The sequence below is a fragment of the Engystomops pustulosus genome, chromosome 3 (assembly GCF_040894005.1).
Source record: "Engystomops pustulosus chromosome 3, aEngPut4.maternal, whole genome shotgun sequence".
NCBI lineage: Eukaryota > Metazoa > Chordata > Amphibia > Anura > Leptodactylidae > Engystomops > Engystomops pustulosus.
Window position 1 is genome coordinate 11,903,311 of NC_092413.1, and position 22,890 is coordinate 11,926,200.

At 47.1% G+C, this 22,890-nt stretch overlaps 1 protein-coding gene across 2 annotated transcripts in view; it reads right to left on the reverse strand.

Annotated features, from left to right (window-relative positions):
* Positions 1–22,890, reverse strand: part of SUSD4 (sushi domain containing 4) — a 76,602-nt gene continuing 53,712 nt past the window's right edge. Inside the window, exons 6-10 of one of the 2 annotated variants that reach the window (XM_072140061.1) lie at positions 5,553–5,744; positions 4,673–4,817; positions 2,361–2,719; positions 1,984–2,061; positions 1–568 (exon numbers count right to left, since the gene is read on the reverse strand). In XM_072140061.1, coding sequence (XP_071996162.1) covers positions 2,024–2,061; positions 2,361–2,719; positions 4,673–4,817; positions 5,553–5,744 — 734 coding nt within the window. In that variant the 3' untranslated portion in view covers positions 1–568; positions 1,984–2,023. The remainder of the gene's footprint in view (positions 569–1,983; positions 2,062–2,360; positions 2,720–4,672; positions 4,818–5,552; positions 5,745–22,890) is intronic. The other variant, XM_072140060.1, reaches the window with a different exon arrangement.

Sequence of the window (22,890 nt, forward strand, 5' to 3'; positions counted from 1 at the left end):
TCTGGTGACCCGGTACCATCAGACTGCTGTGTTTATTTGCAAAGTGACAAGAGCATAACGGAGCAGAGATTTCATGGTTTGGCTGCAGGGGTCGGTGGGGGGAAGGCACATATGTAGTTACAGGTACCGTGGACTATAACAAGGTCTCCGCCACTTTGGATCTACAGGATATAAATCCGAGAAGAATTCCTATATCTGCCTCCAAGAACCAAGAAAGGAAAGGAGTGGGTCGGTTCCGGACAGATCCTTATTGCCTTGATCTCCATCCTCCTGAAGGAACGTCTTAGTCACTACATAAGTTCCTTGGTGAAATGTGAGTAGAAAACAGTCCAGGTGCGTGGGGCGAGCGTCCTGTCATTGTCTTCTGCCCGTCCGGCTTTGGAATCCATAAAGCTCATCCAGATCCAACGTCTCGGATCGTGTCCCGTGTTATTGCAGAGTTAATGGAAGAAATAGTCACCCAAAGATCTCAGCTCAACAAAAGGAGAAATTAACGTGACGGATAATAAGTCGCCGTGGAGACCTTCTCCTTATGTCTCCACCTCTTCTTCATCCATCAGTGGGATTTCTGTAAAGAGGAAGATGAGGAGTAAAAAAATCATTGAAAATTGGGAGCCGGACGGTAAAAAAATCATGGACATAGGAGAGGATGAGACTGCGCTCTGTACAGCAGGGGGCATTATAGGCGAGGATGAGACTGCACTCTGTACAGCAGGGGACGACATAGGCGAGGATGAGACTGCGCTCTGTACAGCAGGGGGCATTATAGGCGAGGATGAGACTGCACTCTGTACAGCAGGGGACTACATAGGCGAGGATGAGACTGCGCTCTGTACAGCAGGGGGCATTATAGGCGAGGATGAGACTGCGCTCTGTACAGCAGGGGGCATTATAGGCGAGGATGAGACCGCGCTGTATACAGCAGGGGACGACATAGGCGAGGACGAGACTGCGCTCTGTACAGCAGGGGGCGACATAGGCAAGGATAAGACTGCGCTCTGAACAGCAGGGGGCGTTATAGGCGAGGATGAGACTGCGCTCTGTACAGCAGGGGGCGTTATAAGTGAGGATAAGACTGCGCTCTGTACAGAACGGGGCGTTATAGGCGAGAAAGAGACTGCGCTCTGTACAGCAGGGGACGTTATAGGCGAGGATGAGACTGCGCTCTGTACAGCAGGGGGCATTATAGGCGAGGATGAGACTGCACTCTGTACAGCAGGGGACGACATAGGCGAGGATGAGACTGCGCTCTGTACAGCAGGGGGCATTATAGGCGAGGATGAGACCGCGCTGTATACAGCAGGGGACGACATAGGCGAGGACGAGACTGCGCTCTGTACAGCAGGGGGCGACATAGGCAAGGATAAGACTGCGCTCTGAACAGCAGGGGGCGTTATAGGCGAGGATGAGACTGCGCTCTGTACAGCAGGGGGCGTTATAAGTGAGGATAAGACTGCGCTCTGTACAGAACGGGGCGTTATAGGCGAGAAAGACTGCGCTCTGTACAGCAGGGGGCGTTATAGGCGAGGATGAGACTGCGCTCTGTACAGCAGGGGGCGTTATTGGCGAGGATGAGACTGCGCTGTATACAGCAGGGGACGACATAGGCGAGGATGAGACTGCGCTCTGTACAGCAGGGGGCGACATAGGCAAGGATAAGACTGCGCTCTGAACAGCAGGGGGCGTTATAGGCGAGGATGAGACTGCGCTCTGTACAGCAGGGGGCGTTATAGGCGAGGATGAAACTGCGCTCTGTACAGCAGGGGGTGTTAAAGGCGAGGATGAGACTTTGCCATGTCGCGGTCCGGGTGCAAACCCCTCCCCAGTACTAAAAGGGACATCGGAGACCACTAAATCCACGGGATCCACCACAAACCCATCCACCGTCTCATCTGAGTCACTGCTATGGTGGTCTATTACTCTGGTGCTATGTATATATATGGGAACCCCTCGCCCCTCCTGACATCCGGCTGCAATAAATACCTGTATTCCTCATGGAATAACAACTCTGGAGCCTCCCGTCTTATAGCTCGGCACTGGGCGGTTCCTCTGTTATTCCTCCTAAAAATTTATAAATAAATAATTGACAACAGAAACTCCCATTTCCCTTCTTTAAGGGGCGTGTCCTTATATCAGACAAGGATCGGTCACACCCAAACCGGAAATATTGTGAATTTATTCACAAATTCCTAAGAGAAATAACAGAGGATTGTAGTAATTAGCAGGTGTACAACCCCTTAGATGTTGTGGTCGGTAGTGACCGTGGCATCTGAGGGGTTGTGCTGCGATCAGCGGGAACAATGCGTTTCTATGGTGATATAGCGGAGACACGGCACTGACCCGCTCTGCGTGTTCCTTACCATCTGCAATGTCGATGCTGGGACTTGTGGTGGCTGTTTCGCTGTTCATGTTCTGTGCGCCCGGGGTCCTCATGTGCGTCATGGAAGAAGAATGTAACGTGTGGTGGAGGTCCGAGGACTCTAACAAGCTGTCGAAGGTCTCCGACTCCTCACATAGACTGTCTGTGTTAGGGTTCCCAGGGTAAGCGGGAGGGTGGGACTCCTCTGTGGGAGACGGACTCCTCTGGCCAGCAGAGGGCAGATAGCCCGGGGGGGTGACCGTCACTCCACTGCTCACCGCTTCATCATAGGAGGGAAGCATCACCAGCACACCGTCCACCACCACAAAGTCCGGCTCTGCCGAGCTGTCCTGGGGGCTTCTACAGGAGGAAGAGGTAGTCCTGAGAAGGGATTCTGTACGTAAAATTCTATCTCCTATCTATCTCATATCTATCTATCTATCTATCTATCTCATATCTATCTATCTATCTATCTCATATCTATCTATCTATCTATCTCATATCTATCTATCTATCTATCTCATATCTATCTATCTATCTATCTATCTCATATCTATCTATCTATCTCATATCTATCTATCTATCTCATATCTATCTATCTATCTCATATCTATCTATCTATATATCTATCTCTCTCCTATCTCCTATCTATCTATATATCTATCTCTCTCCTATCTCCTATCTATCTCATATCTATCTATCTATCTCATATCTATCTATCTATCTCATATCTATCTCATATCTATCTATCTATCTATCTCATATCTATCTATCTATCTCATATCTATCTATCTATCTCATATCTATCTATCTATCTCATATCTATCTATCTATCTATCTATCTATCTCATATCTATCATCTATCTATCTCATATCTATCATCTATCTATCTCATATCTATCTATCTATCTATCTCATATCTATCTATCTATCTATCTATCTCATATCTATCTATCTATCTATCTCATATCTATCTATCTATCTCATATCTATCTATCTATCTCATATCTATCTATCTATCTCATATCTATCATCTATCTATCTCATATCTATCTATCTATCTATCTATCTCCTATCTATCTATCTATCTATCTATCTATCTATCTATCTCCTATCTATCTATCTATCTCCTATCTATCTATCTATCTCATATCTATCTATCTCATATCTATCTATCTATCTATCTCATATCTATCCATCTCATATCTATCCATCTATCTCATATCTATCCATCTATCTCATATCTATCCATCTATCTCATATCTATCCATCTATCTATCTCATATCTATCTATCAATCTATCTCATATCTATCTATCTATCTCATATCTATCATCTATCTATCTCATATCTATCTCATATCTATCATCTATCTATCTCATATCTATCTATCTATCTATCTATCTATCTCATATCTATCTATCTATCTATCTCATATCTATCTATCTATCTATCTATCTATCTCCTATCTATCTCCTATCTATCTCCTATCTATCTATCTATCTATCTCATATCTATCTATCTCCTATCCATCTATCTATCTATCTCCTATCTATCTATCTCATATCTATCTCATATCTATCTATCTATCTATCTATCTCATATCTATCTATCTATCTATCTATCTATCTCATATCTATCTATCTATCTATCTCATATCTATCTATCTATCTATCTATCATCTATCTATCTATCTATCGCCTATCTATCTCCTATCTATCTCCTATCTATCTATCTATCCATCTATCTCATATCTATCTATCTCCTATCTATCTATCTCATATCTATCTCCTATCTATCTATCTCATATCTATCTATCTATCTATCTATCTCATATCTATCTATCTATCTATCTATCTATCTATCTATCTATCTCATATCTATCTATCTATCTATCTCATATCTATCTATCTATCTATCTCATATCTATCCATCTATCTCATATATATATATATCTTATATTTATAAATATGCTATCTTCTTTCTTCTTTCCATTTTTATCTCTCTAGCTCATATCAATCCATTAATCAATATATCTTCCTGATGTCTATCTATCATATTTCTATCTTTCTTCCTGGCATCATATACATAGCAAACATGTTCTATAGACCCTGAACCAGCAGGGGGTGCTAAAGTGAGCGTAAACAAGAACATTCTGCATATTGTCTGTCCCCTATCGGCATTGTACCGCCCCCTTGTCCAAATTCACTCATGAATCCATTTCCCATAGCAGACAGATCACAATGCAGTCTTGTCCGGACCCTATTCTACCGCCCCCTGCTGGTTCAGTCTCTGTACAGCTCCTGCTCCGCACCTCGGGAGGAAATGTGTCTTGAACTTTGTCTGGAAGCTCCTGGCGATGATGACCAATAGCAGGACGAGGAGGACGCTGCTCGCAGTGAACGCCACGATCTTCCATGTTGTCAGCATCGTGTCTTGGCTGTTGGGCCAGGATTTTTCTACTCAAAAGATAACAGAACTATAGTTATAGATACGATATGGATCCTCCAATTTCCTGGTGTACGTAGCGCAGTGTGCACCCTCTAGCAGACCCAATCCTGCACTGGAAGGAGTCCAGTCCTGGTCCAGTGTTCTGTAATATTCTTTCTTGCTGACGGACTCCCACATTCTGGCTGCCCCGACCCTGCATTGTCCCCCTGCTAAAAGTTCACCTGCTCCGACCTCGGCTTGTTGCCAACTATTCTCTCCCTGAGCACCTGATACCTTGATTCTCTCTATCTTGGGGTCGCAAGGTGAACACAGGGGAGTCATTGGGAGTAGCTCAAACCCAAACTAGAGGGTCCACAACCTGCTGCCTGCTTTGAGACTTAGTGGTCTGGGGGCCCTTCTGGAGTTAAAATCCCTGTAGAAGGGGTTAAAGGGTGAATACCAAGAGGTCATTAGGTCTTTTGTAGTATCTGAAAGCCTATATAGGGCTACCAGGGATATTGACTTTGATACTTTTGCACTTGTGTACCCATTGGACTCTGATTGTAGTGAGAATGTAGTAAAAGGAGAACAGTGTAACCTCTACAGCTGCAGGTTTCTCCATAGCCTCAGTTATTTCATCTCCTTAAGGGATTAGTGGGGGGCGTTCGGCAGAATGTGTCATAAATCTCAGTGCATAGACTGAGGGCTTTGATACTTTCACTCGTGTACCCAGTGGTGATGTAGGCGCCATAGACACAACTTACCTGTCTTCTCACAGTAGAGCGGAGATGACGGGAACCACTCCCCGGACTGACAGGTGAAGTACTTGTAATCATTAGACAGCATGTACCCGGGGTCACAGTAAAACTCAATCACAGTCCCATGGATGTAACGTTCACAGGGCTGAGGGTGACAAATGTAATCTCCGTGCGCCATCATCGGGGGAAGGGGGCAAACTAAAAGAAAAGTGGGACAGGTTAAAGGGAAAGTTAAGAGTTAAAGGGAAAGTCAGCAGGTGTGACCATACAGACTGCAGCCAGCGTTATGTATTATCCCTGGAGAGATGTGTAATAAGACCTTTGTGTGTGTTGTTAGTAGCAGCAGGACTGTGATATAAGGATTTATATTTCAGGATTGTAGACTCTCCGAGTTCAGTGGCCATGTCCTCACACTGCTGTGGTCTTAGCTCTCTGCAGTCCGTGTTATGCATTGTCCCAGAGATATGCGTAATCAGAGTTATTGGTAGCAGCAGAACTGATATTTATATATATATGTATTTAAATTTCAGGATTGTAGTTTCTCCAAATTCACTGGGGGTGGAGGGGGGTTGTCCTCACACTGCTGTGGTCTTAGATCTCTGCATCACGCTACTCCACAGCCCCTCTCCTCTGCTCTGAGTGACTGCTGCAGCTTTTATTCACAAAGAGGAGGGGCTGTGGAACAGAGTGTACATAGCACAGCAGTGTGAGGACACATCCCCAGTGATTACACATCTCTCCAGGGTCAATACCTAACCCAAGCTGCAGAGTGCTAAGACCACAGCAGTGTGAGGACACCCCCAGTTGTATATATTAAGTAATTACATCACTATCGCAGAGCAGGGCAGATGGATTCCTCTGGTTCCTTCGATGCAGAATCTGAGAATCTTCTTTATGTCCCCATTTTAATAATTGTGATATACATCTCACCTCTAGGCATACCCCCACAGCACCTATAGGTGTCTCCAGCATGGTGACCTTAATCTTATGTCACCTATAAAAATGATTCATAATTAACCCCCGAAGAACCAAACCGATGCTGATTCAGTAACCAGCGAGGAGGATCGTGTTTTCTATAAACATTTCCCATAATAGAAGGTTTCTATTGCACATTTTTCCGGCCTCTCAAGCAAAAACAAAGCTCCTGGCGGTGCCGACATGACGCCGCCTGTGCTCCGCACTCGGTCACTAATGAGTCATGAGAGCACCGGCCCGATCCCAGCAGAACCTCATGTATCCGAATGTGACGGCCTGACTGCCCACCCATGGCCCTGGCAGAGGACACGGGGTCTCCCATGCACCGCATCCCCATCAGTACCTCCAGCCCCTCACATGACCCACTGATACAGGACTCGTAGCCGGATCCATTGCCGACAGCTCTAAACATCAGCGGTACCGGCCCAGCTTTGTTTTTTCCTTCTTCTACCCCCAAAAATCGAAACTTATTTTGGAAACGTACCAAAACCAAATAAACAGTTTAACAAGACAGCTTAGATACAGCAGCTCAGCTCTATGTAAGGTGGATGCAATTTCATGGCAGATTAGATACAGCAGCTCAGTTCTATGTAAGGAGAATGGGTAGATATATGCAGCTTAGATACAGCGACTTAGCTGTATGCAATGTGGATGCCTATATAATGGCAGCTTAGATACAACAGCTCGGTTCTATTGAAAGTGGATGCCTATATAATGGTTGATTAGATACATCAGCTCAGCTCTATGTAAAGTAGAATGCTATATATTGGCAGCTTAGATAGAGCAACGTAGCTTTATGTAAGGTAGATGTTAACATAATGGCAGCTTAGATACAGCAGCTCAGCTCTATGTAAGGTGGATGAATATATAATGGCAGCTTAGATACAGCAGCTCAGCTCTATGTAAGGTGTATGCCTACATAATGGCTGCTTAGATTCAGTGGCTCATTCTATAGAAGGTCGACACCTATACAATGTATGTATATACCCGTTGGACACAAGCAGAAGTGATTACACTGCAGTAACATTTTCTCTGTTTGTGGTGAGAATGGAGTAAATGGAGAACAGTGTAACCTCTACAGCTGCAGGTTTCTCCATAGCCTCAGTTATTTCATTTCCTTCAGGGATGAGAGATGTATAATATGTATATCAACAGCTCCCCCTAGTGGTGGCGGCAGGCAGCCATTTTATCGTTAAACTCTATACCCAGTTGTAGCTTAACATAAAAACAGAGCTCCTTCCCCTATAAAGACTTATATTATAGAGGGTATTAATGTTGAATTTAGCTGCGGATGAGTAAATACAACCTGGCAGAACAAGTCAACTTGGTTTGTTTTCTTTCTAACAATTCTCCTAGTGAAATGTTCCCATAATATAGATTTATAATGTTCAGTCCCCCCGTAAATTGTGCAGCGTCTGGCAGATTGTGTTCTCCATCTGACACCATTAATCTGGCTCATGACAGCCACTAATCTACTCTCCGCAGCACTTCTATAATGAGGCCTTGTAAAACACAAAGAGGCTATAGAAATGCGCCTTTCCTTGTTGGGCTGTAAATATTCTGGACAACCGACAGCTGGCGCAATGCAACCTGGGAGTGTAGAACCGGAGCAGTACCTGGGCGTCACACAGGAGCAGTTGTGGATTATCGAAAGCCAAGAAGCATCTGCTACTGATGCCCGACACAACGAGCAACAGTCAACTCGAAGACTAAGACTCATCCGGAGGAGAGAACCTCATACCACGAGCCAAATCTGCATTCTCCCGAGCCAAATCCGCATCCTCCCCGAGCCAAATACACATCCTTCCCCTAAGCCCAAACCACATTCTTCCCGCGAGCCAAATCCGCATCCTCTCGAGCCAAATCCACAACCTTCCCCGGAGCCACATCCGCATCCTCCCCGAGTCAAATTCGCATCCTCCCCAAACCAAATCCGCATCCTCCCCAAGCCAAATCGGCATCCCCCCCGAGCCAAATCGGCATCCTCCCCGAGCCAAATCCTCATCCTCTCCGAGCCAAAACGGCATCCTCCCCGAGCCAAATCGGCATCCTCCCCGAGCCAAATCCTCATCCTCTCCGAACCAAATCGGCATCCTCCCCGAGCCAAATCGCCATCCTCCCCGAGCCAAATCGCCATCCTCCCCGAGCCAAATCGGCATCCTCCCCGAGCCAAATCGGCATCCTCCCCAAGGCAAATCCACACCCTCCCCGAGGCAAATCCACACACTCCCTGAGGCAAATGGGCCAATGCCACAGATTAGCAAGGAGGCTGCAAAGGCGGCAAAGCGATTCAGCTGATAAAAAAATACTAAAAAGCACAAAAAATTAGTCGCCACACTTGGCCGGAAATCTCACTGTGTGTAAAACGAGGACACGCTCTGATAGGAAAATAGGCATCTGTTCTCCGTAATAAACACAGATGAGCCTCCGCGCTCCGTTAAACAGGCGCCACTAAGAAGAGGTTCACAATGAGACGGGATGAGACGTTCCCTTTGTAAAATCTCAATGGCACGATGTAGAAAAAAAAGAAGCAACGCCGGGACACGTCCGCTGACAAGCTGTGAAAATGGGAAGCAATCATGGGATGTCGGAGGATACGATCCTGCTTCAGATTGATACAGTTCTGCCGCGATGTCTTCAATTGCTGCAATTCCGGGGAATTATCTTATTTTACATACGCGCAGGGGGACACCCAGAATAAAACGTATTTATATGTAAATGATATACCTGGAGGAGAGCGCAGTTATTTTATTATTCATCGTGTAGTCATGGGTGGGGGAAAGGAACGCGCAACGTGATGGGCTGCAGTGCACCCAGTCCATGGCCAGAGCGATCAATCATCCTGGTTGGCCACAGCACAGTACTACTACTCCTATTGTGTATATATGGGCACAGTACTACTACTTCTATCCTGTATATATAGGCACAGCACAGTACTACTACTCCTATCCTGTATATATGAGCACAGCACAGTACTACTACTCCTATCCTGTATATATGGGCACAGCACAGTACTACTACTTCTATCCTGTATATATGGGCACAGCACAGTACTACTACTTCTATCCTGTATATATAGGCACAGCACAGTACTACTACTCCTATCCTGTATATATGGGCACAGCACAGTACTACTACTCCTATCCTGTATATATGGGCACAGCACAGTACTACTACTTCTATCCTGTATATATGGGCACAGTACTACTACTCCTATCCTGTATATATGAGCACAGTACAGTACTACTACTCCTATCCTGTATATATGGGCACAGCACAGTACTACTACTCCTATCCTGTATATATGGGCACAGCACAGTACTACTACTCCTATCCTGTATATATGGACACAGCACAGTACTACTACTCCTATCCTGTATATATGGGCACAGCACTGTACTACTACTCCTATCCTGTGTATATGTGCACAGTACTACTACTCCTATCCTGTATATATGTGCACAGCACAGTACTACTACTGCTATCCTGTATATATGGGCACAGCACTGTACTACTACTCCTATCCTGTGTATATGTGCACAGTACTACTAATCCTATCCTGTATATATGTGCACAGCACAGTACTACTACTGCTATCCTGTATATATGGGCACAGAACAGTACTACTACTCCTATCCTGTATATATGGGCACAGCACAGTACTACTACTCCTATCCTGTATATATGAGCACAGCACAGTACTACTACTCCTATCCTGCATATATAGGCACAGCACAGTACTACTACTCCTATCCTGTATATATGGGCACAGCACAGTACTACTACTCCTATCCTGTATATATGGGCACAGCACAGTACTACTACTCCTATCCTGTATATATGGGCACAGCACAGTACTACTACTCCTATCCTATATATATATAGGCACAGCACTGTACTACTACTCCTATCCTGTATATATGAGCACAGTACAGTACTACTACTCCTATCCTGTATATATGGTCACAGCACAGTACTACTACTCCTATCCTGTATATATGGGCACAGCACAGTACTACTACTCCTATCCTGTATATATGGGCACAGCACTGTACTACTCCTCCTATCCTGTATATATGGGCACAGCACAGTACTACTACTCCTATCCTGCATATATAGGCACAGCACAGTACTACTACTCCTATCCTGTATATATGGGCACAGCACAGTACTACTACTCCTATCCTGTATATATGGGCACAGCACTGTACTACTACTCCTATCCTGTATATATGGGCACAGCACAGTACTACTACTCCTATCCTGTATATATGGGCACAGCACGATACTACTACTCCTATCCTGTATATATAGGCACAGTACAGTACTACTACTCCTATCCTGTATATATAGGCACAGCACTCTACTACTACTCCTATCCTGTATATATGGACACAGCACAGTACTACTACTCCTCTAATGTATATATGAGCACAGTACAGTACTACTACTCCTATCCTGTATATATGGACACTGCACAGTACTACTACTCCTATCCTGTATATATGGGCACAGCACAGTACTACTACTCCTATCCTGTATATATGAGCACAGTACAGTACTACTACTCCTATCCTGTATATATGAACACAGTACAGTACTACTACTCCTATCCTGTATATATGAACACAGTACAGTACTACTACTCCTATCCTGTATATATGAGCACAGCACAGTACTACTACTCCTATCCTGTACATATGGGTACAGCACAGTACTACTACTCCTATCCTGTATATATGGGCACAGCACAGTACTACTACTCCTATCATGTATATATGGGCACAGAACAGTACTACTACTCCTATCCTGTATATATGGGCACAGCAAGTACTACTACTCCTATTGTGTATATATGGGCACAGCACAGTACTACTACTCCTATCATGTATATATGGGCACAGCACAGTACTACTACTCCTATCCTGTATATATGGCACAGCACATTACTACTACTCCTATCCTGTATATATGGGCACAGCACAGTACTACTACTCTTATCCTGTATATATGAGCACAGCACAGTACTACTACTCCTATCCTGTATATATGGGCACAGCACAGTACTACTACTCCTATCATGTATATATGGGCACAGCACAGTACTACTACTCTTATCCTGTCTATATGGACACAGCACAGTACTACTACTCCTATCCTGTATATATGAGCACAGCACAGTACTACTACTCCTATCCTGTATATATGGGCACAGCACAGTACTACTACTCCTATCCTGTATATATGGGCACAGCACAGTACTACTACTCCTATCCTGTATATATGGGCACAGAACAGTACTACTACTCCTATCCTGTATATATGGGCACAGCACAGTACTACTACTCCTATCCTGTATATATAGGCACAGCACAGTACTACTACTCTTATCTTGTATATATGGGCACAGCACAGTACTACTACTGCTATCCTGTATATATGGGCACAGAACAGTACTACTACTCCTATCCTGTATATATGGGCACAGCACAGTACTACTACTCCTATCCTGTATATATAGGCACAGCACAGTACTATTACTCCTATCCTGTATATATGTACATAGCACAGTACTACTACTCCTATCCTGTATGTATAGGCACAGCACAGTACTACTACTCCTATCCTGTATATATGAGCACAGCACAGTACTACTACTCCTATCCTGTATATATGGGCACAGCACAGTACTACTACTCCTATCCTGTATATATGGACACAGCACAGTACTACTACTCCTATCCTGTATATATGGGTACAGCACAGTACTACTACTCCTATCCTGTATATATGGACACAGCACAGTACTACTACTCCTATCCTGTATATATGGCGCAGCACAGTACTACTACTCCTACCCTGTATATATGGACACAGCACAGTACTACTACTCCTATCCTGTATATATAGGCACAGCACAGTACTATTACTCCTATCCTGTATATATGAGCACAGCACAGTACTACTACTCCTATCCTGTATATATGGGCACAGCACAGTACTACTACTCCTATCCTGTATATATGGGCACAGCACAGTACTACTACTCCTATCCTGTATATATGGGCACAGAACAGTACTACTACTCCTATCCTGTATATATGGGCACAGCACAGTACTACTACTCCTATCCTGTATATATAGGCACAGCACAGTACTACTACTCCTATCTTGTATATATGGGCACAGCACAGTACTACTACTGCTATCCTGTATATATGGGCACAGAACAGTACTACTTCTCCTATCCTGTATATATGGGCACAGCACAGTACTACTACTCCTATCCTGTATATATAGGCACAGCACAGTACTATTACTCCTATCCTGTATATATGTACATAGCACAGTACTACTACTCCTATCCTGTATGTATAGGCACAGCACAGTACTACTACTCCTACCCTGTATATATGGACACAGCACAGTACTACTACTCCTATCCGGTATATATAGGCACAGCACAGTACTATTACTCCTATCCTGTATATATGTACATAGCACAGTACTACTACTCCTATCCTGTATGTATAGGCACAGCACAGTACTACTAATCCTATCCTGTATATATGAGCACAGCACAGTACTACTACTCCTATCCTGTATATATGGGCACAGCACAGTACTACTACTCTTATCCTGTATATATGGTCACAGCACAGTACTACTCATATCCTGTGTATAGGAGCACAACACAGTACTACTACTCCTATCCTGTATATATGGGCACAGCACAGTACTACTACTCCTATCCTGTATATATAGACACAGCACAGTACTACTACTCCTATCCTGTATATATGGGCACATGCTGAGTACTACTACTCCTATCCTGTATATATGTGCACAGCACAGTACTACTACTCCTATCCTGTATATATAGGCACAGCACAGTACTATTACTCCTATCCTGTATATATGGGCACAAGCTGAGTACTACTACTCCTATCCTGTATATATGTGCACAGCACAGTACTATTACTCCCATCCTGTATATATGTACATAGCACAGTACTACTACTCCTATCCTGTATATATAGGCACAGCACAGTACTACTACTCCTATCCTGTATATATGTACATAGCACAGTACCTACTACTCCTATCCTGTATATATAGGCACAGCACAGTACTATTACTCCTATCCTGTATATATGTACATAGCACAGTACTACTACTCCTATCCTGTATATATAGGCACAGCACAGTACTACTACTCCTATCCTGTATATATAGGCACAGCACAGTACTATTACTCCTATCCTGTATATATGTACATAGCACAGTACTACTACTCCTATCCTGTATATATAGGCACAGCACAGTACTGCTACTCCTGCCCTGTATAGATGGGTACAGCACAGTACTACTACTCCTATCCTGTATATATAGGCACAGCACAGTACTATTACTCCTATCCTGTATACTTCAGTACTGTAAGGTTCTTCTACTGTCGCCACCACAGGAGAAAGGAAGCATTACATAGTTGGACTGTCCAAATAACACCGACCTCTGCTCCAGCTCCTCCTCTCTGACAGTAGAGAGGATTATAATGGTCAGATACCGGGACTGATATCTCAGCAACTTTGGGGTCCAGAAAGAAAATTTCAAGTGCCCCTGAATCTGTGTAGCAGCCCCTACATCTCTACATGTGTATGAGGTGGTAAAAGGTCCCTCTTAAATGTGATAAATTTCAAAAGTTATCCCAACAAATCCCCTCTGCTATAAAGGAGTGTAAAAACCTGTACCTGGGAATTCACCTGGAAAATGTTTGGATGTGAATCAGATGCGGCAGATGTGAAGCCCCGGGCACACAGGGGTCATGTATATACAGCTTCTGCCAAGCGTATAGTAGCCTCATACAGATGGAGCCAAATGCTGGCGCCGGTACCACTGCAGGTCCAAATTCTCCAGAACTTTATATCTAACATGTTTCTTTTCTGCCTTTTTCCTTCCCTTTGTTTATTCCCTCTATGTCAGCAGAAAGCTCAGGCTCCTCCCACTGTCCTGAACCAATCAGAAGGAATCTTCTCCTGCAGCTCCTTCTCCCCTCCCACAGCACAGACTCACAGACAAGCTGCAGCTGCATCCCCCTCCTGCATTACACTACATGGATGTCATATAAATGTCATGTACAAGGTTGTTGTTTTAAAAACTTGTCACATTTGGTGCTCACATTATACAGAATATGTAATTTATTAATCGTCCTCTCCCAGTACCAAGTCCCTACAATCCCCCTGCACAACGAGCGCTCACCGATGTTACTGTGTATAAGACTGCGCACCCCATGTGTTTACTCTTCTACTAGAATTATAATCCGATGCTTCAAAAACAACTTGTTTACCGACTGTCCATATGGAGGAGGACGGAGGGGATTATATTCACCGCTACAATAACTCCCTGCAGACATTCACTTCACAAGAAGGGGAAAAACACATTACATATTTATTGTGAACTCATCCTGAACTGTGACTGGATAATACCCCAGAGCTGCACTCACTATTCTGCTGCTGGTGCAGTCACTGTGTACATACATGACATTACTTATCCTGTACTGATCCTGAGTTACATCCTGTATTATACACCAGAGCTGTGCTCACTATTCTGCTGCTGGTGCAGCCACTGTGTACATACATGACATTACTTATCCTGTACTGATCCTGAGTTACATCCTGTATTATACTCCAGGGCTGCACTCACTATTCTGCTGCTGGTGCAGTCACTGTGTACATACATGACATTACTTATCCTGTACTGATCCTGAGTTACATCCTGTATTATACCCCAGAGCTGCACTCACTATTCTGCTGGTGGTGCAGTCACTGTGTACATACATGACATTACTTATCCTGTACTGATCCTGAGTTACATCCTGTAAATCTTTTATTTTATATATAAAAATGAAAAACATTACAACAATAAACATAAATCAAGCCATAACTTCTGGCAAAACAAAACAATAATAATAATAACAAAACAATAATACAAACTAAAAGAGACTTACAAAAATCTCCTGGCCCAGCCACACACACACCACACAATCAGCATTATAAAACAAAACCTTCACCCAATCCCACCACCTAATTTTTTTTTTTTTTTTTTATAATTTTTTATATATATATATATTTTTTTTTTATATGAATAACTAAAGAATACACAAAAAAAGACATAAACAGGAAATAAAAACATTAAATATAACTAACTAAATCCCACGCCCATCACCCTCCCCCCAGACACTGGTCTAACGTCCAAAGTTCGCGCTATATAGTCCAGACCAGTGCCCAGGATCATATTGTCCAAATCCCGTCCACCCCCCTCCCAACCTAACACCCTAACATCAACACCCCAAAACCAACCAACCTATATACACAAGAACTATAACTACATAAATACACACTGTACACAAAATACAAACACATTAAACAAATCAACATAACAAATCCAAACCACATAAAGCCCAAGTTCGGTGCCTGCAAGCCCCTACATCACTACACGCTCAGATACAAAACAAAAATCTACTGTGCAGCATCAGCCCAACACCAGGAGGGGAGATGACAGACTAAGGGACACTAAAGGAGAACCCCCTCCAAAGGAGAGAGGCCCTCCCCGTGCCTAGCCTCTCATACTCCAGAGAGCGCACCTTCACCAGGTCACCCAGAATGTTCCTAACCACCTCATCCACCGGGAGGATTTTACGCTGCGTCGACACTAAACACCGTGCGTTCCACGTGTGGTACCTGACCACTAGACTGACTAGGAATAAAGTGCAGCGGTCCCGGCCACCCAGGCCTCTGAATGCTCCATAGGCCCACTCCGCATAGGAGAGACCGGCCAACCCGGGCCAATGGATGGAAGCGCCCACCCGGTTGTACACCTCTGTGTTATAGGGGCACTGAAGCAGGAAGTGGTCCATGCTCTCCAGCAGACCACCGCACTCCTCCCGGGGACAACCCCTTTCCTCAGAGCTCCTACACTTCAGATTGTCCCTCACACACAGCTTTCCATGGAAGCAGCGCCAAGTCACGTCCCAAAACTTCAAGGGGATCCTGATGGAATTCAAAAGACCTAAACCCACCCCCCGATCCCGACTTGGGCAATCCCTGAGGGCCAGAGGCTTCTGGAAACGGGCAAACAGAACCCTCTTGTCAAGGACTTTCCTCGACATGGTCCTGATCTCCCACATTCCCAGACCCCACCGGCGAATCACCTTCAGAACCGGGGTAGCGTAAGCCGGAAGATGCCCATGCGGTGTACGGAGATCCTTCACTTGTCCTCCTGTCTCCCATTCCTGGAAGAAAGGCCGAAACCATCCCCTGCAGGAGTATACCCACGGAGGAGCCCTCTCTTTCCAGAGGTTGGCGATATTGATCTTAAGAAAGGTATTCACTAGGAACACCACAGGGTTGACCATACACAACCCTCCTTGTCTCCTCGTGCGGTAAGTAACCTCCCTCTTGATTAGGTTCAGCCTATTCCCCCATAACAGCTGGAAGAACAGACTGTACACCCGAGTCCAGAGGGGTTCTGGCAACATGCACACACTGCCCAGATATATCAGCAATGGGAGCAGGTAGGTTTTGATCAGATTAACCCTTTCTCTGAGGGTCAAAGACCAGCCCTTCCACTGGTCCACCTTCTGAGCGGCGATCTTAAGCCTGCCGTCCCAGTTTTGCATGGGGTAATCCCCCTGGCCAAATTCGATGCCGAGAACTTTGGCAGAGTCCTGGGGCCCTGGAAGAGTGTCCGGGAGATCAAAGCCTGGATCCCCCTCTCCCAGCCAGAGACTCTCACACTTATACCGGTTGATCTTGGACCCAGAAGCCTCTGAGTAGCGGTCAACCTCTGACATCACCCATTGCGCCTCCCCTCTCGAGGACACAAAAACAGTGACGTCATCGGCATACGCTACCACCCTTAGAGTGGCTTCCGGTGCTGCCCGGTCCATCCCGACTCCCACTAACGGCCCACGATCAACCCTCCTAAGGAATGGGTCAATCGCGAACACGTACAGTAGTGGGCTCAGAGGACAACCCTGGCGAACACCAGACCCGACCTCAAAAGAGCGGCCAATCCAACCGTTCACAAGCGGGAAACTCTCTGCCCCTGCGTACAAAACTTTCAGCCAATTGACAAACCCACCCGGCAGGCCATACCTCAGAAGGACAGACCAGAGGTACTCGTGGTTAACCCGATCAAACGCTTTTGCCTGATCCAAGGACAGCAAGTACCCCTTCCAGTTACCAGCCCTGCCCTGTTCCACTGCCTCCCGGACACAAAGCACAGCACTAAATGTACTGCGGCCTGGAACAGAGCAGTGCTGGGTCCCCGAAAGGAGCCGGGGCGCAAACTGCACCAGCCGATTAAACAGCACCTTTGCCAAAACCTTTCTGTCCGTATTGAGAAGCGCTATGGGACGCCAGTTCTCAATACGAGATCGGTCCTTACCCTTTGACAGGATGATCAGGGCAGACCTCCTCATTGACTTCGGCAGAGCGCCCGAGGAAAGACACTCATTGAATACCTCAGTCAAGAGGGGAACCAAGGCGTCCTTAAAGGTCTTATAGAACTCGGATGTTAAGCCATCCGGACCCGGCGATTTCTTGAGGGCGAGCCCTTCAATCGCCAGGCTGACTTCCTCTTCCCTGATCATCTCTGTCAAAACATCAAGAGAGGGGTCTACTCCTGGCTCAGGGACAGTTTCAGCCAGGAAAGCCGACATCACATCCCGATCTAGATCCTTCCTGCCCAAAAGGTGTGAGTAGAAGGATCTGACGACCTCCAGAATCCCTGATCTGGACCTTTTCAGGGATCCCGTACTGTCAACCAGTCCCGTGACAACTTTACCATTCACTGACATCTTACAGTTTCTGTAAGGGTCGGGCGAGCGGTATTTCCCGTAATCCCTCTCAAAAACCAAAGATGCGTGTCTATCGTACTGACACCTCTTCAGCAAAGATTTCACTCTGGAGATGTCCTCACGACTACCTCCAGTCGAGACGAGATGCTCGAGTTTCCTCCTCAGGCCCTGATACAGGCGGTACCTGTCCAGGCTCCTGAGGCTCGAGAGCTGGCGGAAGTATATCGCCACCCTTTTCTTGAGCATCTCCCACCACTCTGACTTACTGCTACAAAGGCCCAGCAATGGTACCTGGCTCTGAAGAAAGTCCTCAAAGGATTGTCTTATCTCTGCTTCTTCCAGGAGAGACGAATTGAGCTTCCAGTAGCCTCTTCCCATCCGGGGGGTCTCTGTAACATTCAGAGAAAACAAAATTAAACAGTGATCGGAGAACTCCACCTCAACAACGGACACTGCTGAAGAGATGGCTTCCTCCTTTAAATAAAACCTGTCTATTCTAGACCTGCAGCTACCCCTATAATAGGTGAACCCCGTGTGACCTGGGGTGTGCCGGATGTGGACATCCACCAGGCGGGCCTCACTAGCTATGCTATTAAGTGCGACGCTATCATAAGTCAGCTTGTCTCTGGAACCTCCCCTATCCTTGGACCTCGTGACAGCATTGAAGTCCCCTCCAAAGACCACCTGCCGACTTGTAAAAAGGTAGGGCTTGATCCTCATAAAGAGACACTTCCTGTCCCACTTGGACTGGGGACCATAGATGTTAATTAGGCGAAGTTCTTGTCCCTTCATGAGGACATCCAGGATCAGGCACCTCCCCATTTCTAACTCAATAACTCGTCGGCATTCTACCGGTGCGGTAAAAAGGACCGCCACTCCGCTATACGGCTCGGCCGCAAGAGACCAATAGGAAGGCCCGTGTCTCCATTCCCTCTTAGCTTTAAACACGGCCGCCAAATCTGGCAACCTGGTCTCCTGCAAAAATAAAATGTCGGCTTCAACACGGCCGAGAAAATCAAAGGCCGCAAATCTAGCCGCATCAGACTTAATGCTGGCGACATTAATGGACGCCAGTGTCAACGGAGTGGGTGCCGCCATCATGAGTGATTGAGTTAGACGGCTTTTTTCTTACTATTCCCCTTCCCTCTACTGTCCTCTGAAGATGATCCCCTTTCTTTTTTACTATCAGAAATGGGGCAACTTCTCTTTAATGAAATTGTGGTGTCCATATTGTTATTGGCCCCCAAGGACCCACCCGGACCACCCTCTCCTTCGTCCTTGTCTCCTGACTCTGAGTCAGTCTCCCACTCTGAGGACCCAGCATCCCCAGAGGATAGAGACTCGGCGACCCCTGCAGGCTGCTCCGCCGCCACCTCCAGAACCCCACCCTCAGCCTCTCCTTCCGAGGAGGCGATCTCATCGAGGGTGAGGAACCGGTTGGAAAGCTCAACCAGAGGGGAGGAAGTTTTCCCTTCCTTAGGTACCTTAGATAGGCCGCGTTTTTTCTTTTTCTGCTTGCGCTTATATTCTAGCCAAATCCTGTTATCCTCATCCATACTCTCATACTGGGAGGACGTGGAGGACATGGCACCTTTCTCGCGCTCCATCCTCCTGACCTCCTCATCCAACTCATCATCCCTCAGGGCCTCAGTAGCATGACCAGCCTCTGAGGAGGGACCAAGGGTCACCCCAGCAACCTGAGGCTTCCCCAGTTCTCTCCCTTTTTGTCTGGCTTCAAGCCGCCTCAACTGAGAAGGTGACTTATTCTTACTTTTCTTCACAGGCCCCTCAGCTCCTCCACCTCTGCTGGTACCTTCCCCAGCAGAAGCAACCTCATGGCTCTCCTCCACTGGGGTCACAACCGCATTGGCAAAGGAGCGAGGACAACGGCTGAAAGGATGACCGAGCTCACCACACAGGTTACACCTAATGTCCTTACAGGATGCAGCGAGATGACCTAGCCCACCACACAAAGCGCACTTCTGCACTTGGCAGCTGGCGCTAAAGTGTGTGGGGTCACCGCACCTGTGACAGACCTTCGGCTGCCCCTGGTAGAAAATCAGGATTCTGTCTCGCCCAAGAAAGGCTGAAGAGGGAATGTGGGCGACTGTGCCGCCTGAACACTTCAACTTCATCATGAAGGTCCAGGCCCCAGACCAAATGCCAAATTCATCGCGGTTTTTCTGAGGTACCTGTACAACCTCACCATAACGACTGAGCCAAGTCATGATGTCCATGCAAGAAAGTGACTCATTACGGGTCAAAACGGTCACCTTCTTGACTGTGTTTTGGCGAGACACTGCTTGCACAGCAAAGTCTCGCCATGCGGGCTCGTTCTTTGCCAGCTCATAATTCGACCAGAAGAGCTCTAAGCCCTCCGGCCGGACAAAGCTGACATCGAACTCCGGAGTACCATAAGGATGTATCAGGGCAAAGATGTCACTAGCCCTGAAGTTCATCTTCAGGAGGAGCTCCACCACCCTTGACCTGGGTGGGCATGCGTCACTGCCCCTCCAGCGAAGACGAACCACATTCCTACGGGAAGCTCCGGGCCCACTTGTGGGTAAAGACCATACAGTCTCTCCCCCCCTTTGCTCTTGGAAGGCTGCCAGGCCATGCCTGTCTGTCCAGAAGGACAGATCAACCTCTCTTCCCTCTACAGTGATTGACTTTTCCCCTCTCCTGAGAGCCTCCAGAAGACGCCTTTGCAAAACGCTATTCCCAGAGTCAAGAGACAAGGAGTTAACCCCACTTGCCCCAGCGGTGACACTCGCATAGCTCCTTATGGGAGCGGCCACCACTGGGGGTGCAGATGGTCCAGCACTCTTACCAGGATCACCCCCCTCAGCACCATTCACCACCCCCACATTCACCACACTATGTAGAGTACTGCCTCGCTTCCTTGCATCACTCACACCAGCTGGGCCAGGAGGACCTGGGGTTGCCTCGGCGTCACTGGGCACTGGGGGTAGAGCCACCTCCATAGCTGATACAGCCTGAGAAGAGGCAGCTCCAGCCCCGATCTTACTTGTGCCCTCTGCCTCATTGGCATTAACCCCTTGTTGTCCAGCAGTTTTTATGATGTTTGAGCATCGCTGCTCGATTGGTGGTAGAGGCCTCTTGTCCTTACAGACTCCAGACAGTTTTTTTGCCCCTTTCATATCTTCAGAGTTTGATGCACCAATACAGAATAACACTTTTCCTGCGACTTTCTCTGCAGGCTGCACGGGATGTTTGGGAGGCGCCGCACTACAAGCCCCAGCAGCCCCATCACGCTGCCGCTGCTCATCGGAGCAAGCAACAGCGCTAGGGGCCACAGGAGCCACCGCCACTGCCCCTGGCACTGGGCCACCCCCCCCTCCCACTAGGGGGCAGCGCACAGTACCAGGACTTGCTGGATCGCCCTCACTGTCCGGCCTTTCGGCCGATGCCTTCCCTGCACCATCCTTGCTACTACAAACAAGGCTGGTGCTCTGCGCCATGATGGAACGTGGCTTTGCAATCTCCCCGCACCCTGGCACCGAGTCCACTGCAGGATTCGTGCTGGGCTGGGCAACGGGGCCTACACGACAGGCTGACACTGCTGCCCGCCTGGAGGGAACAGGGAGGGGACGAAACACCAGATTCACCTCCTGAGACGCCTTGATCTTCTTGGCTCTCTTCTTTCTCTTTAGGTCGTCATCTGGCATATCATCGCCGAAGGAAAAGTCCTGGAGGTGAACTGGGGACTCGAGCTGACGGATCTGAGCCATTAGCGCCCCCCCCTGGCCGCTGTCATCACTTTCCTCCTCCAGGTTGGCAGAGACGCAGCCTGATGGTAATGGCGCTTGCTCTGCAGGCAGCCTGTCGTGCGAGGCCTGCTGGTGTTGGTGCAGGCCACCAGACGGACACGGCTGGTCTTCCTCATCCTCCTCATCATCGCCATCGCCATCATCCGCCTGGACCTGAAGCCCCTTCAGCTTTCTTAACTGCTCCTGGCGCATGTCATCAAACCGGGCGTCATTCTCCAACTTTTCACGGAACGGACCGCTGTGCTCGCGGATTAGATGACGCTTCTCCTCCAGAGCGGTGACCTCGGCTTTTAATCTGTCTATGGTGCTAAGAAAATCAGACTTTTTCTTCTTAGTGGCCACCCCCGCTAGGGCCACGGTCTCCCTTATCTCCTCCTGGAGCCTCCTCAGCGCTTTTCCAGCTTCCTCGTACTCACGGAGGTGCTCAGCAATCCGGGAGCCATAGGTGGAAGCAGACTCCCGGGTCTTAAGGTCTCCCCATGCTTTTTGCACACCTCCGTGAGCACCCAGCTTTCCAGCTGAACCACCCAGCTTTCCCGCACATACATCCAGCTTTCCAGGAGGAGCACTTAGGCTGATGTCACTTGCCTTGATCTTCTGTGTTCCGGAGACCTTGCGGCTTCCCTGGGTCTTGGGGGTGGCAGCCGAGGTCACATCGCTGCGTCCTTGGCTCCGGGCAGATCTTCTCACGCCATCAGTTTTGGCCGGTAACTGGCTTCTC